The sequence below is a fragment of the Megascapheus bottae genome, chromosome 1, assembly GCF_031878675.1.
Source record: "Megascapheus bottae isolate mThoBot1 chromosome 1, mThoBot2.hap1, whole genome shotgun sequence".
Lineage (NCBI taxonomy): Eukaryota > Metazoa > Chordata > Mammalia > Rodentia > Geomyidae > Megascapheus > Megascapheus bottae.
This window is the reverse complement of record NC_143509.1, coordinates 97,295,214-97,310,410: the sequence shown is the minus strand read 5'-3', so window position 1 is coordinate 97,310,410 and position 15,197 is coordinate 97,295,214. Positions and strand designations below refer to the sequence as shown.

At 46.5% G+C, this 15,197-nt stretch overlaps 1 protein-coding gene and 1 pseudogene across 1 annotated transcript in view; one reads left to right on the top strand and one right to left on the bottom strand.

Annotated features, from left to right (window-relative positions):
• Nucleotides 1-15,197, top strand: part of Urb1 (URB1 ribosome biogenesis factor) — a 63,122-nt gene that overhangs the window by 32,078 nt on the left and 15,847 nt on the right. The window contains exons 23-30 of the mRNA XM_090348636.1: nucleotides 319-520; nucleotides 1,431-1,602; nucleotides 6,327-6,385; nucleotides 7,257-7,450; nucleotides 11,109-11,219; nucleotides 11,334-11,397; nucleotides 13,568-13,739; nucleotides 14,468-14,573. Coding sequence (XP_090204762.1) covers nucleotides 319-520; nucleotides 1,431-1,602; nucleotides 6,327-6,385; nucleotides 7,257-7,450; nucleotides 11,109-11,219; nucleotides 11,334-11,397; nucleotides 13,568-13,739; nucleotides 14,468-14,573 — 1,080 coding nt within the window. The remainder of the gene's footprint in view (nucleotides 1-318; nucleotides 521-1,430; nucleotides 1,603-6,326; nucleotides 6,386-7,256; nucleotides 7,451-11,108; nucleotides 11,220-11,333; nucleotides 11,398-13,567; nucleotides 13,740-14,467; nucleotides 14,574-15,197) is intronic.
• Nucleotides 4,489-5,001, bottom strand: LOC150069647 (NTF2-related export protein 2 pseudogene; annotated as a pseudogene).

Here is a 15,197-nt window from a genome sequence, read left to right as displayed (position 1 = left end):
CCCAGAGCTGTAGTGCTCGGCCTGGGGAACTTGGAGCCAAATGGTCAGCAGCATTGTTCTCATGCACACACCCATTGTGCTGAGGGGTACTTGTCAGGAATATTGGCCACAAGTCTCCTTGGAGGAGAGATAAAAGTATCTGCCCATTTCCTTGGTGTCAGTAGTGCTGCTGTGACCAATATCAGGTTGTTAAGAGTAGTGTCATTGGGTCACAGAAGCCAGCAGCTCTCACATACAGCAGCCAGCCCCTGGGAGCTTGTTGGAGCTGGATCAGCTCCCCTTATATGTGATGACCTCTGCTTTGTGTCTGTGCCCCAGTGCCCTCTGACACCGTTCCTGTCTTGAGGAAGGCCTTGTGGGGACAGCTGCAGGACAGGCTTCTCAGTATGGACACATCTGCAGAAGATGGACTGCATCAAGAGATCCTGGCCCAGCTGATTCCGTTTGCAAGAGGCAAAGATCTTCGTGCACTCAGGGCCCATCTGCCCAGCTGGCTTCAGATTCTGGGCTGTCACAAGAGGTATGAAGGTGAGGGTTTCTGGGTACCTATTCTCTTAGTTTTTTTCCCTTCGAATTCATGAAGTTCTTAGTGAAAGTGGCTGCCTTGCCATTGTACCAGTCAGCAAGATAGCATTGTTACTATAACTCTTCATTCCAGCCATCCTAGCTGAGGATACATCTGTGCCAGGGGGTGGTGACTGGGTCTGATTCCCTAAGAGCAGTGGTTAACTTTCCCTTGGGATGCCTGGCAACGTATAACATTTTCTGTTATGGCTGGGATGAGTGGTGTGGCTTCTAGCATTTGGAAAGCAGGGAAGAATGCGTGCTACTAACGGTCACAAGTAATGAGGTGGAGGAACCGCAGTCTGCACAAGTCTGGGCAGGCACACCCTTTTTCTGTGTGCCTGTTGGGTCTGTGAACATTCTGGTACTGATACTTCGGGGCTTTTTTGTTGTTGTTTTTGGTGGTGGTAATGGAATTTGAACTTAGGGTCCTGTGATTTCTACGCAGGTACTCTGCTACTTGAGCCTCCTGCCCTTTTTCCTTTAGTTATTTTCCTTCTAGGGTCCTACCACTTACATTTTCTCCCATGGACTGGCCAGGATTACCATCTTCCCACAGTTCCTGTGTAGCTGGAATGGGAAATGATTACCACCATGCCCAGATTATGAGTTGAGATAGAGTCTCGCTCTATCTCACCCAAGCTGACCTCAAGCCACAATCCTGATCGCCTTCTTCCAAGTAGCTTGGGTATGGATACAGATGTGAACCTCGTTGCCTAGCCTTTGGTATACCTCTATTTTTCCATAAAGAATGACTTTCTGGAGTGGGTGTTCTGGAGACCAGGCCCTGAGACGTCTGTTCCATTCTGGCCTTTGTAATGTGGGATTGCAACCTCCCTCTAACTCTGGTCTGGTTTCCTTTGTAGCTGGATTATAGCAGACTCTGTGTCTGCAGCTCTGGAGGAGTCGGCAGAAGAGCTGCATGCCTGGAGGAAGACCCTGCTGCAGTGCTGTGTGCAATGGCTGCTCACATCCTTTAGTAGCAGCCAGCCAGATGATCAAGAGAAGCGGATGCTACTCAGATTAAGCGAGTTGTTGGTAGGTGTTTCTGCTTATAGATCTTGGTTATGCCTTTAAGGGTCCACTGTGTGACAGGAATGAGAAGTGCTGTGTCTAGGGGTGGAGGGGCATGTGTTGGCAACCCCTGAATTGATGAGCCTTCTTTCGTCAGAATTAGATGCTATGAGGTCTTGTCTTTTTAAAATTATTAGTATAATAATTATATTGATGAGTGTTAAGCCAATCTTGCATTCCTGGGATGAACCTTCTTGATTATGATCTATTTTCCTTTTATATGTTATTAGATTGTAGTAGCTAATATTTTGTTAAGAGTTCAAGCCCCACAACTGACAAGGGGAAAGGGAGGGAGAGATTTTGATTCTGTGGACATTAGGGTCACTAGCTTGTACTTTGATTTTTCTATAATATGTTTAGGTCAAGTAGCACTGACCCCACTGAATGAGTTGGGTAGAGTTCTCTGCATTTTCAGTTCTAGGCTGATAGTCTTTCTGGTTAAGTATTTTAAACATTTTGTTGTGTTGTCATCTGGCTTACCATTAACAAATTTGTCATTCTTTTGCTGTTATTTTTGTTGTGGGGTTTAAAACTCAGAGCCTGTCCCTGAGCTCTTTCACTCTAGCCCTCTAGTGCCTGTGGCCACAGTGCCACTTCCAGTTTTCAGATGCTTAGAGATAAGTTGGAGATGGGTCTCGTGGACTTTCCTGCCCAACTGGCTTTAAACTGTGATCTTCACATCTCAGCCTCTTGAGTAGCTAGGATTGCAGGCGTGAGCCATTGGTGCCTGGCTAAATTGCTAAATTTGTCATTCTTAGTTCCTCTGTCTCCTCTGACTGATTTTAGTGCTTTTAAAATATGGACTAAAGCAGCTTTGAAAGTTTTTGTGTTTTTCTCACATTTCTTGTGCTTGGGGTTCAGTAAGCTGCATGGTCTGTGGAATGGTAGTTTCATACAATTTAGAAACACTTGGCTCTAGGAAGTGGCGCTGTTGCTCCAGTGGTAGAGAGCTACCCTTGAGCTGAAGACCTCAAGCCCAACGCCCAGGCCCAGAGTTCAAGCCCAATGACCAGGGGGAAAAAAAAAAAAAGGCTCTAATTACCTTCTCAGAAGTATCCTCTTAAAATGTTCTGACTTTTGCACAGAAATAATGAATATCTGAAAGATTTGCATGAGAATGTGAGCTGTTTCCCAGTGCATGGTGTAAAATTACATTACTAGTCCTAGAGGCCATGGATTGTGTTTAAACTCTAAGCCAAGTAATCGTCAGGAGCATAACTCCAAGTGAAAACAAACTAGTTTGGGGCTGGGAGTTTGGCCTAGTGGTAGAGTGCTTGCCTAGCATGCACGAAGACCTGGGTTCAATTCCTCAGTACCACATACATAGAAAAAAGTCGAAAGTGGTGCTGAGGCTCAAGTGGTAGAGCTCTGGCCTTGAGAAAGTCCAAGGACAGTGCTCAGGCCCTGAGCTCAAGCCCACGACTAGCAAAAAAAAAATCAAACAAACCAGTTTGTAGTAAATACATTTGTAAGTCCTGGAGCAAGCTATGTGCTTGGTTTTTTTAAAAAAAAAACAAAACAAAACAAAATCTCTGTAACCTGTCACAGTTTGTGAAGCTAGCTACACAGAGCTTTGCCCCAGACTTAGACAGAGCTGAGCTGCGAAGGTGGTGTTGCTTGAGGCCTGGTGTCCACAGGGAATGCTGCCTGCCCCCAACTTTTGGCTTCAATCATACAGGCGTCTCTACTTTCCTATTAAGTTATTATTAGTTCTCATTATTTCAGTTACCACTCATTACCTAAAATTGCAGATCTGGAGCTGGCAAGAAAACTACTTTTTAGCAACTTTTGTTTTCTAGCCACTAAATGTACCAGTGCTCAGATTTTGGCAGAACATTTTTCACCTCTCTAGATGATTCATTTCACAAGGAAACATGTCAACATAAGAAAACAATGTAGAGGGGCCCAGAGTTTGGCCTAGTGGTAGAATGCTTGCCTAGCATGCATGAATACCTCGGTTCAATTCCTTGGTACTACCTACATAGAAAAAAAAAAAAAGCCCAAAGTGGTGTGGCTCAAGTGGTAGATCTCTTGCCTTGAGAAAACAGGACAATGCTTAGGCCCTGAGCCCAAGCCCAGGACTGGCAAAAGAGAAAAGGCAGGGGGTAGGAGGGGGAGAAAAGACTCTTGAACATCTCTACTTAGAACTCAAGTATTTCAGAGTTGTAATGAAACTTAAATTGAACCAACTTCAATGATATACAATATATTAAAACTGTATTAGCTGGGTGCCAATGGCCCATGCCTGTATTCCCAGCTGTTAAGGCAGGAAAGTTTGTGAGACTAGTCTCTCCAATAAACCACCCAAACGGCAAGAAGTAGAGCTGTGGCTCAAATGGTAGAGCACTAGCCATGAGGAAAAAAAGCTCAGGGACAGTGCTCAAACCTTAGAACTAGCACTAAAACAAAACAGCTATTATCGGTTTTAACTGAAAAATAGATACCTGTATTTTACTACAGAATTAATCTATTCGACAAGAATCCCAGCTTCTTCTAGGATAGTTATGTGGTGCCAATGTCTCACTGATGTAATTACTAAGAACCACCCCCCTTTCTTTTTAAATGCCTCACTGGGTTCACAGTATGCTTACTATTACTTTGAGAATGTCTTTAGTGGAATGTATGTGTAAAAACCTAGCATTAAAACTCATTTGGGCCACAATCCAAGCGGGCAGCCCCACAAAGGTGATTCGAGGAATAAAAACGTATCAAACCACTTTACTTTGAGCACAAATGCGTTCCTAGCACTCTTACAATGAAAACACATCGCTCTGCTCGCACTTCTGCTGCGAACTAACCAACTACCCCGCCCTCCCCCGACCCCCCCACGGCACAGACTCTTTTGCCCCTTTAACCGGAGGCCCAGTCTTGGAAGCGGAAGCAGTCGCTGGCGATCTTCCACACGGTGCCGCCGCCGCTGCCGGAAGCGGGCTGCGTCGTCAGCAAGAAGTTCTGGTTAAAGTAGTGCTGTCTGTCCCCATCGAACTTGACGGTGCCGCTGGTCACCACCAGCACGGTGCTCTGGGCCTGCGCGGCCTGCCCGTGCACCGGCTGGCAGTCCAGCATGGTCACCTGGAACTCACTGGAAGGCAGCATCTCGAAGAAGCTGGCGAGCTCCCCCAGCCCCGTGACCACGTTTCCGTTCCACAGCAGAGTGGCCTCGTCCAGGTACAGCCTGGGCAGGGCCCGGCGTCTCCGGTCCATCGTGTCGTAGTAGATGCTGACGAACTCCTCGGCGGCCCTGCAGGCCTGGTCGACGTGCGTTTTAAAATCCGCAGACATGGCCGGACGCAGATTCGCAACCCTAAGCGCTCGCTTCCCGCCTCGGCTGTCCTCCGCCACTTCCTCACACCCCCAGCTCCCCCGGGGCTTCGGAATGACCCAGCCCGGAAGCGGAAGCGGAAGGCGCCGGAAGTGCCTCTGGGCCTGCCCCTGGGCGCTCGCGGACGCGCCCGCCCGCCGGAAGTTCTTCCTTCCGCACTGCACCGGCACCGCCGTTCCGCCCTGTTCCTCCCATTCTTCAATCGTCGGGCTATTTGTTTTTATTTAAAAGACCACTTTGCCTTTCGTAAAACTGGACTCGGAATCAGAGCATCCCCTATCTCCAACGGGTCTCCGGACACAAGCTAAAAGGAGGGAGTGCCATTGACTTGAATAAAAGGCCATTGCAAATGCATTAGTGTCTACATAATGGCAGATGGCCGACTACTTGGGAAATACCCTCTCGCTGTTTGGAGAACGTAAGCCATGTAAAACGTCAGAACTGCCAGCAGAAATAACAAAATGCTTTAAAAAAAAATTACAAACAGGCTAGTGCCTGTGGCTCCCACCTGTGTTCCTAGCTACTCGGGAGGCCGAGATCTGAGGATCATCGTTCAAGGCCAGCGGGGACAGCGATCTCTGTGAGAGTCTCATCTCCAGTTAACCACCAGAAAACCATAAGTGGTGCAGTGGATCAAAGTGGGGGAGCGCTAGCCTTGAGCAGAAAAGGCTCAGGGACAGAGCCCAGGCCCTGAGTTCGAGCCTCACAACCACCATCAACAACAACGGGAAAAAAAATACCAAAAAGGTGCATCATTTTGTGGGTTATTTGAACAATGTCTTTTATATTGACTGACTGGCATCAACCTGAGTTTCCTAGTTGATATTTCAGGGTTTGTTTTATGAGCTTGATTCTCCTGTGTATGGTTTGGTAAGCATTAGCTATATTGTGTGCACCGGTAATGGCATTAGGTGGTGGACTTGGTAGCTTCTGGGTAGAATCTCAACCTTGAAGTAGGAGGGATTGGCCTTTTCTGCTCTTGTGGTGTTTTGTAGAGGAGCGGGCAGACCCAGCAAGGTACTCTCTACCTGAAGGCTACAACGTCTCTGTCAGTATTTTTTTTTTTTTTTCCAAATTCATTGAGTTGCTTCTTAGGTTTTTGTTTTGTTTTTGTTTTTGGTCTGTCTTGGGGCTTGAACTCTAGGCCTGTGTGCTGTCCTTGAGCTGAAGAAATGAAGAACTCAGGGACAGCGCCCAAGCCCAAAGTTCAAGCCTCATGACCTACAAAAAAAAAAAAAAAGTCTGTAAGACTTTTGTGCCCAGGCCGACTCTGAACTGTGATCCCTAAATCTCAATCTCCTGAGTAGCTAGGATTACAGGTATGTTTGTGTCAGCTCATGTGTATTTCTTGCTTGCTTTATTCTAGCATGTACTGGATGAAGTTGACCCTGGTGATTGGCAGAAATTTGTGAAAACAGGACTTAAGTAAGTTGACTTTATTTTCCCTGTGCCATTTATAAAAGTAGGAATGGTTTTGACAGCTGAGGAGCAGAGGTTACCTCATTTTTAGAGAGAAGATGAAGATTATTGGAGAAAATGACACTCTAGTGTTTATGATGAGGAACAGAGAAACAGCACTATATGAAAATTAAACATTTTTTAAATGAATTTAGAATGAAGCTAGGCATGGTGGCATGCCTGTAATCCTAGCTACATGGGAGATGGAGATCAGGTGATTGCAGTTTGAGGCCAACATGGGCATAAAAATTCATGAAACACAGGACTTTGACCTAGTGGTAGAGTGCTTGCCTAGCAGCATGAAGTCCTGGGTTCAATTCCTTGGTTACATACACAGAAAAGGTCGAAAGTAGTGCTGTGGGTCAAATGGTAGAGCCCTAGCCTTGAGAAAGCCCAAGGGCAGTACTCAGGCCCTGAGTTCAAGCCCCAGAATTAACCAAAAAAAAAAAAAAAATTCATGAGACTAGGATCAGGAGTATGGACTAGTGGTAGAGTGCTTGCTTAAACCCCTGGGTTTAATTCTCTGGTACCACATAAACAGAAAAAGCCAGAAGTGGTGCTGTGGCTCAAGTGGTAGAAGACTAGTCTTGAGAAAGCCCAAGGGCAATTGCCAGGCCCTGAGTTTAAGCCCCAGGACTGGCAAAAAAAAAATCATGAGACTGAACAGATGTGGTAAGAGCAGTACTACACTTAGTGTGGTAGAATCCAGAGAAAGGGTAAATAGATTTTCTTGCTATATTTCAAAATCTTTCAAATGAAATTCTAAGAAAAAAATCTGCTTTCTGTAAAATAAACTTCTCTTTCATGAAGCTGCTTCCTTTTGACTCCTGTGTCCCAGATTTCGGTATCAGGACCACACCTTCTTAAAGACCCTCCACACTGCTACACTGCTGCTGTATGGCCCAGAAAGTTCCATGCACTCAAAGCTAATCCAGCTTCCTATGGTCCACATGATGCTGACCCAGCATTCTCTGTTTTTGCCCACACTGCTGACCTCTGAGGGAGAAGAAAACCCAGATAGTCAAGTAAAAGGTAACCATACCCCATCTCCCAGCTCACTTCCTGCTTTTGTTTCCTGGTGATGTGTTCCAAAGCTTCTCCCCCTATTTGCTTTCAAATCTCAGCAGGCAGTACTGGGGGCTTGTTACTTTCAGTTCTAGGATCAAGACAATGTGTGTGTGTGTGTGTATAGGTGCACACACATACAGCATGGGTGCTGGTACTGGGCTTGAACTCATGGCCTAGGTACTGTCCTTTAGCTTTTTTGGGGGGAGGGGCGTCGGGGAGGTTGGTTGTGGGGCTTAAACTCAGGACTTAGGTGCCGTCCTTAAGCTTTTGTACTAAAGGCTAGAACGCTACATTTTGAGCCATAACTCCACTTCAGTTTTCTGGTGATTACTTGAACAGAAGAGTCCCATGGACTTTCCTGCCCGGGTTGGCTTCAAAACACAATCTTCTCCACGCCCTATACACATACTTGAATAATCATTAGAAATGCCTCAGCTACCTGAAGTCTGTGTTCCTTTTAGCAGTTGTCCAAATAGAATTGTATCCTGTGGAGATTTATCAGATCATAAAATCATTGCATTATAGTCTTTTTTTTTTTTTTTTTTTTGCCAGTCCTGAGTGTAAGCTCAGGTCCTGAGCACTGTCCTTGGACTTTCTCAAGGCTAGAGCTCTACCACTTGAGCCTCAGCACCACTTCCGGCTTTTTCTAAGTGTGTGGTACCAAAGAATCGAACCCGGGTCTTCATGCATGCTAGGCAAGCACTCTACCACTAGGCCAAACTCCCGGCCCATTGCATTATAGTCTTTTTGACCCTGAGTATGGATGACTTGACAGATCACACTTATGGGAGATCATCTATCCCAGAGTGCCTCAGACCTATGCTTTAAGAGAATTATGATAATGTTTTCATTACTATGATTTTATTACTTTTATTTAATGGTTTAGTAAAGTGACTGAACCTGGTATAGACTTTCTGCATATGTGTGAAGTTTAAAAAAACTGTAATATTTATGAATGGAATGCCTTGTAATATGAATGTTAATATGATGTGTAAACGGTGATTAAAAGTTGGAAGGAAAGCCAGATGTGGTGGCTCCTATACTCCTCTCTACTCAGGAGGCTAAAATCTGAGGATCAAGGTTCAAAGCCAACCTGGGCACTAAAGAGCCTAAGACTCTTCCTTTTTTTCCATATATTTTTTATTGTAATTGATAGAAGGGTTACATTATTTTCAACAGATAGAAGGTGCATTACTTCACAAACATTGATACCCTTTCTCATGTCTTGGTCCCCATTTCCCTCCCCCCCACCCCTGCCCCTCATCTTGTTTTTCCCCCTTCCCTATCCGATTTCAAATAACCAAATAAGCATATATACAATATATTAGATAACAAGGTGAAATACTGTAACCATATGAGATTGCCAAGGGACAGCAAAGAAGATGAGAGATAACATAGTACATTAAGGACAACAATCACTCGTTATATGGCTTTTGTTTCTATATTCTGAGGTCCTCTTATTTAGCGTCATACTATATGGCCTTATGTATCTAAGTTTTGTTCTTTTGTAAATCTCTGCTAGGCCTAAGGTTTCTACTGATTATGACAAATGAGGGAAACCATTGAGCCTATGTTCCTTTGAGTCTGGCTTACTTCACTTAATATGATTTTTTCTAAGTCTTTCCATTTCCTTACAAATGGGGCGATATCATTCTTTCTGATAGTAGCATAGAATTCCATTGTGTATAAATACCACATCTTGTTGATCTACTCATCAACTGAGGGACATCTGGGTTGGTTCCATATCTTAGAACCTGAGACTCTTATCTCCAGTTAAGTACTAGAAAATGGGAAATAGGGCTGTAGCCTTGAGCTGAAGAGTTCAGGGACAGCGCCCAGGCCCAGAGTTCAAGCCCCATGAACCACCAAAAAAGTCTGAATGATTGAAAAAACCCTCATATTTCAGCCTCCTGCGTAGCTAGGGGTGTAGACATGAGCCACAGGTACCCAGCTTCCCTTTTTTGGTCAGGCTGGCAGTCTATTACTGAGCTACAGCTTCATATCTGGATTTTTGGTCAGAGATAAGAAACTTGCTGACTTTCCTGCCTGGACTAGCTTTGAATTTCAGTTCTCAGGTCTTAGTCTTGTGAGTGTCTAGGATTACAGGTGCTAAGCTTGATATGCCTCTGTCTTAAAGCAGAACAGCAAAGGCAGCTCCGTTCTGAAGGCCTTGTCTGAGTGGTGGAGGTGTTTCAGAGCTCACCCCCATGACATGCCTGAGCTGGGAGTTAAGGGAACTTGGGGAAAGGTAGGTGTCACACCTGAGGGACTACCTACATGAGTTTTCTTAGGCAGATTGAAACTTTATAAGGGAAGAGGGAAATCACTTGTTGGCAGGATGCTGCTACAGAACTCTTCTAATGCCAAGCTTACTCTAGGCCTAATTCAGTAGGCATTCACTTACTGCCTAGGAGTCCTGTGTTGGATGGGCTGTGTGTCAGAGAAGACTGAGATGTTTACCCCTTAAAGCCACACTGTTAAGAGCCTGGTCAGGGGCTGGGAGTTCGGCCTAGTGGTAGAGTGCATGAAGATCCGGATTTGATTCCTCGGTACCATATACATAGAAAAAAGCCAGAAATGGTGCTGAGGCTCCAGTGGTAGAGCTCTAGCCTTGAGAAAGTCCAAGGACAGTGCTCAGGCCCTGAGCTCAAGCCCAGGACTGGCAAAAAAAAAAAAAAAAAAAAAACAACAAAAAACAGAGAGAGAGAGACTAGTCATTATCACCTAGACCATTAGACGCCATTATGGGTCAGTCTGTAATACACTGCTGGACTAGCTGAGTATGAGGGCTCATGCCTACAATCCCAGCTACTCAGGAGGCAAGAGCAGGAAGATTCAAGGCCAATCTGAGAGAGAATTCATCTCAACAAACCAACTAGGAAGAGGGACTCGTGGCTTTCATCCCAACTGTGCAGGAGTCCTGATAGGAGCATTGTGTCCCAGGATGGCACTGGGCAGAAAGCATGAGGCTGTGTCTAAAAATTCAGTAAAAATATCTAGAGGTATAACTCAAGTTGTAGAGAACCAGAATTTCAACCCTAACACAGCCAGAAGAATAAACTTTAAAACAATTAGAGTGACACCAGCTGCTGTGCCAATTACTAGTACAAACAGTAGGAAAATATATACTCGATACAGGAAGGAGTAGAAATTTTAGAGATTTTTTCTTTTCGCCAGTCCTGGGCTTAAGCTCAAGTCCTGAGCACTGTTTTTGGACTTTCTCAAGGCTAGAGCTCTGCCACTGGAGCCTCAGCACCGCTTCTGGCTTTTTTCTATGTATGTGGTACCGAGAAATTGAACCTGGGTGCATGCTAGACAAGCACTCTACCACTCGGCCAAACTCTTGGCCCCAATTTTAGAGATTTTTGATAGCATAATTATGGTAATAAATCTTTAGATTTCAATTCCTGAGGGGGACCTGAGCTAAGACTAGTCCTTGGCCTTGTCAAAAACCTAAGACGCTGTTCACCATAACGTCATTAATAACAATTCATCCCAGTGGGGAGGAGCCTCGATGGCAGCTGGGAGTGCACTGTTGAGACATTCAAGGCTTCCTGGAACACTCCCCCTGCCTCCTTTGCTGTGTGTCCCTGCAGTGCTGATGTCTCTGTGTTTCTTCCAGAAGCGCTGGTGGACCTGATGTGGGCCATGGTGAGGCTGTGTCCCTCTGTCTGCCAGAGCAGCCATTTTGCTGTGCTTCTTGGGGCCTACAGAGCCACCCTCAGTGTCCTGGGTAAGGGTGTGAGGCCCTGCGGACCGGGAGAGGTGGTGGTGCTGCAGGGAGGGTGTCATTTCCTATGTGTTGAAGGCGCTTAGCCTCCTGTTGCAACTCTCACTTGATTTCTAGACCAGAAGATTTTACTTGTCCTCCGGGCCTATGAACAGAACCACCTGAGCCTCATCGATTTCAGGTGAGTGTTGGGACCAGCAGGCCTTGAAGGTGTCATCTCAGCGGCACAGCCAGCACCACATCCTGTCCGGCCAGGCTGACAAGCGCAGAGCTTCCCAAGCTGCCAGGGGTGGCCTAGCTTTGCACCTGGACTTGTCTGTCTGCTGACTGACTCAAGCTAGGATGTATGTGTCTCTGGGTTGACTATTCTGGAAACCTCTTTTCATGCTTTTCTGTACATGGAATAACTTAGAATCCAGGATTTGAGAAGGAGAGTAAACGTGAAATGTAGTCTTTCTCCTGTCTACACATGTGTCTCTCTCCTCAGTCTGTACATTTGTATGTGTATCTCTCCTGTCTGTATGTTTTGTCTATCTGTCCATCCATCCTATCTGCACATTTATGGATATGGATATGGACTAGGGGTGCTACCTCTCTCTTGGGGTTCCCAGGAGCTGAGCTTTGTGTCAGACCAAGCAGGAATTAACTAGAATCCCTCTCAATAGAAACCATTACAACTTTCTTTGTTGCCATGGGTTCTTGTTTCTTAGGCACCTTCATATTGGGCCAGCATCACGCAAGGCTCGCGCGCGCGCGCGCTCTCTCTCTCTCTCTCTCTCTCTCTCTCTCTCTCTCTCTCTCTCTCGCTCACGCTCACGCTCTCGCTCTCGCTCTCTGTCCTTGGGCTTTCCCGAGGCTGGAGCACTACCACTTGAGCCACAGCACCACTTCCAGCTTTTTCTATGTATGTGGTACCAAGGAATGGAACCCAGGTTTTCATGCATGCTAGACAAGCACTGTACTACTAGGCCAGACTCCCACTAGGCCATGCTCCCAGCCCATTCTTTATCTCTTAAGAATGCTCTTAAGGAAATACTTGCTGTCCTTCGTCTCATTGCTTTGGGGTGATGTCACATGAGACTCTGCTAGCACAGGACATTTGTGCATGTGGTTCTGTCATGGGTCTGCTTCCACCCAAGAGACAACATGCAGCACACAGCTACCTGGAAGTAGGGAAGTGGCTTTCCTCCAGGCTGGGTTGGATGAGCATCCTGTGAGGACAGTGGTGAGGCAGGTGAGGGAGGAAGGAGAAGAATGAGGAGGAAGAGGGAAACCTGAGGCATTTGCCAGGTGGAAGAAAGGTAGGCCTGGGACAGCTGAGTGAGAGTACATGGTTCCTGAAGTAGCTAGCTAAAGGATGTGTGGGCAGACATAGTTTATTCAAGACTCCTGTCACAAGCTAGATGCAGTGGCTCACACCTGTAATCCTGGCTACACTAGAGGCTGAGATCTGAGGCTCAAGGTTCAAAGCCAGCCCCAGCACAAAAGAACCTGAGACTTATCTCCAATTAACCTCTAGAAAATGGGAAGTGAGCTGTAGAGCTCAGGGACAATGCCCAGGCCCAGGGGTAGGGCGGTAGCCTTGAGATGAAGAGCTCAGGGACAGCACCCAGGCTGAGTTCAGGCCCCATGACCCACAAAAAAAATAAATAAAAGAAGACTCCTGTCACTGGTGGGAGAGCAGGATTTTGCTTCTGGTTTAGCCTGGCTCTAGAGCCCCACACTTCAAGTGGGAATCTCAAGTCCTGGGTGTGGCTCTGGGGTTTGAACTCAGGATCTTGAACTTACCAGTCAAGCACATCCCTGGCCACTTTTGCCTACTTATTTTTCAAATAGCATCTTACACTTATACTCTGGCCAATGTGTACCATAATCTCTATCTATATATTTGCCATGTAGCTGGAATGACAGGTGTACACCACTGTATCCAGATTTTGATGTTTGAGATGACCTCAAACTACAGTCTTCTACATACCTACCTTCTGTGTAGCTTGGATTCGTCATGAGTCACTCTACAAAGCCTGAATAATTTGCTAATCTTTTCTGTCCCTTCTCCCATTTGCACAGGAGACGAGAGTGTATCATAGGGAACTGTACAGGCTAGGTGAGTTAATGTACATAAAGGGCTTAGAACTGAGCCAGGCATGCCATAACTAGTGTGTGGGTGCTGGCTTCCGCCATCACCAGCTGTCACTGTACCGTCAGCATCCACATCACCACCACCTGCTTCCTAAGCTGTGACGAAGCCTGTCTGCAGTGCCAGCACAGCACTGACACAGTGCCGCCGTCAGCGGTGGATGGACGGCGCTCCTGGCCGGCCCTGCCATGCCCCCCCCCTCCTCTGGCTCTAGGGTGCTGATGTGGGGCCCAGCAGCCGTGGAGCATCACAAGACACGCAGGAGCCTGGGCAAGTCACTGTGGCAGCAGCCAAGCGTCGGAGACATCCTGCGCCTGCTGGACCAAGACCGCATGATGCTGACCATCCTGCACTTCCCCCAGCACCGCAGGCTGCTGCCCCCCGAGGTGTGCCAGCCCTCCTCCGCCTCTGCTGCTAGCACTTCCTTCAGCTCCCCCCACCCCCTCTCTCTCTTGACAGTACTGGATAGGAACTTGCTGGCCAGGCACTTTACCACTTGAGCCACCCTCCAATCTAGTTTTGTGCTGGTTAGTTCAAGATGGATTGTTTTAGACATTTTTGCCCTAGCTATCTTTAGACTAACATCCTTCAGATTTCAGCCTCCTGAGGAGCTAGGATTATAGGTATCAGCCACCGGCGGCTAGTGCATAGACCATTCCTTTTGATTAAGTAAAATTCAATTATATGTAGAGATAGACTGCTCCCCTATCTTCCAGGGATGTTTTATCACCCCCCCAATAAAAAAGCTCATCACTTCATCACACAAAGACCAGATAAAACCAGATAAGCATTAATTTTTTACCAAACCATTACTACTCTCTCCCCTCATTTTTTTTCTCTTCTGATTATTTTCTAGATGAAGTCATTAATTTTCTTCCCAGTGATCCCATGAATCTCAGACTTCTGAGTGGGTTTATAGTGCCTAGCTAGAGCTACATTTTGCTTTATTCTCAGTGATTTAAAGAAATTGGTTGGCCGGGAGTTTGGCCTAGCATGCACTCAAGCCCAGGACTGGCAAAAAAAAAAAAAGAAGGAAATTGGTTCTGTGGTAACCATGTACATGGTTCAGTCGCTTATGAGGTTTAGTGGTGCATTTTTGTTTCGGCTATTTCAGAATGTACAGGAGTCATTATATAAAGACAAAAGCGTGAAGGTGGATCTGGATGGCCTTTACGACCCCTGCTTTCTCCTCCAGCTCTTTGGGGAACTGACCAGACCAGGTAAGCACAGCTGCCTTGTGGGGTCTGGCCAGCTGGGTGGGCCCCAGGAATTAGCATTATGGTGATTGTTGTTGCCATGAGACCCAACTCAGGGCGTGACCACTATCCTTGGGCTTTCTCAAGGCTAGCGCTCTGCCACTTGAGCCACAGCACCACTTCCAGCTTTTTCTCTGAATGTGATACTGAGGAATCAAACCCAGGTCTTTGTACATGCTAAGCAAGCACTCCACCACTAGGCCACACTCCAGGCCCCTGCCCTGTGAAATTATTAAACTTGAAATTTCCTGTTATACACCAGCTCCTTCCAGAAACAGATGTGCTGAAACACTTGGACTGCCCTTTATCCTACCTTCTGAAAGGACCCAGGGGGCCTGGCTTGTAACCCACATTTCCTCATCAGTAGCCCTGTCTGCTGTTGCCAGCTGTCCTGGGGGACACTAGATGGTACCATGGATGATGCTGGACCTGATTAGCAGAGCAGGGGTGCTTCTTTCCAATCTAGATAGAATGACAGCAGCCAGCTAAGTTGTCCTAGTAACTTCTAGACAGCAGGATAATAAGGCAGGTCCTCCTCTGTGGCCAGGAAGCTCTTCTGATCTCCCCTCTGTCAGGCCTTTTCAGTGC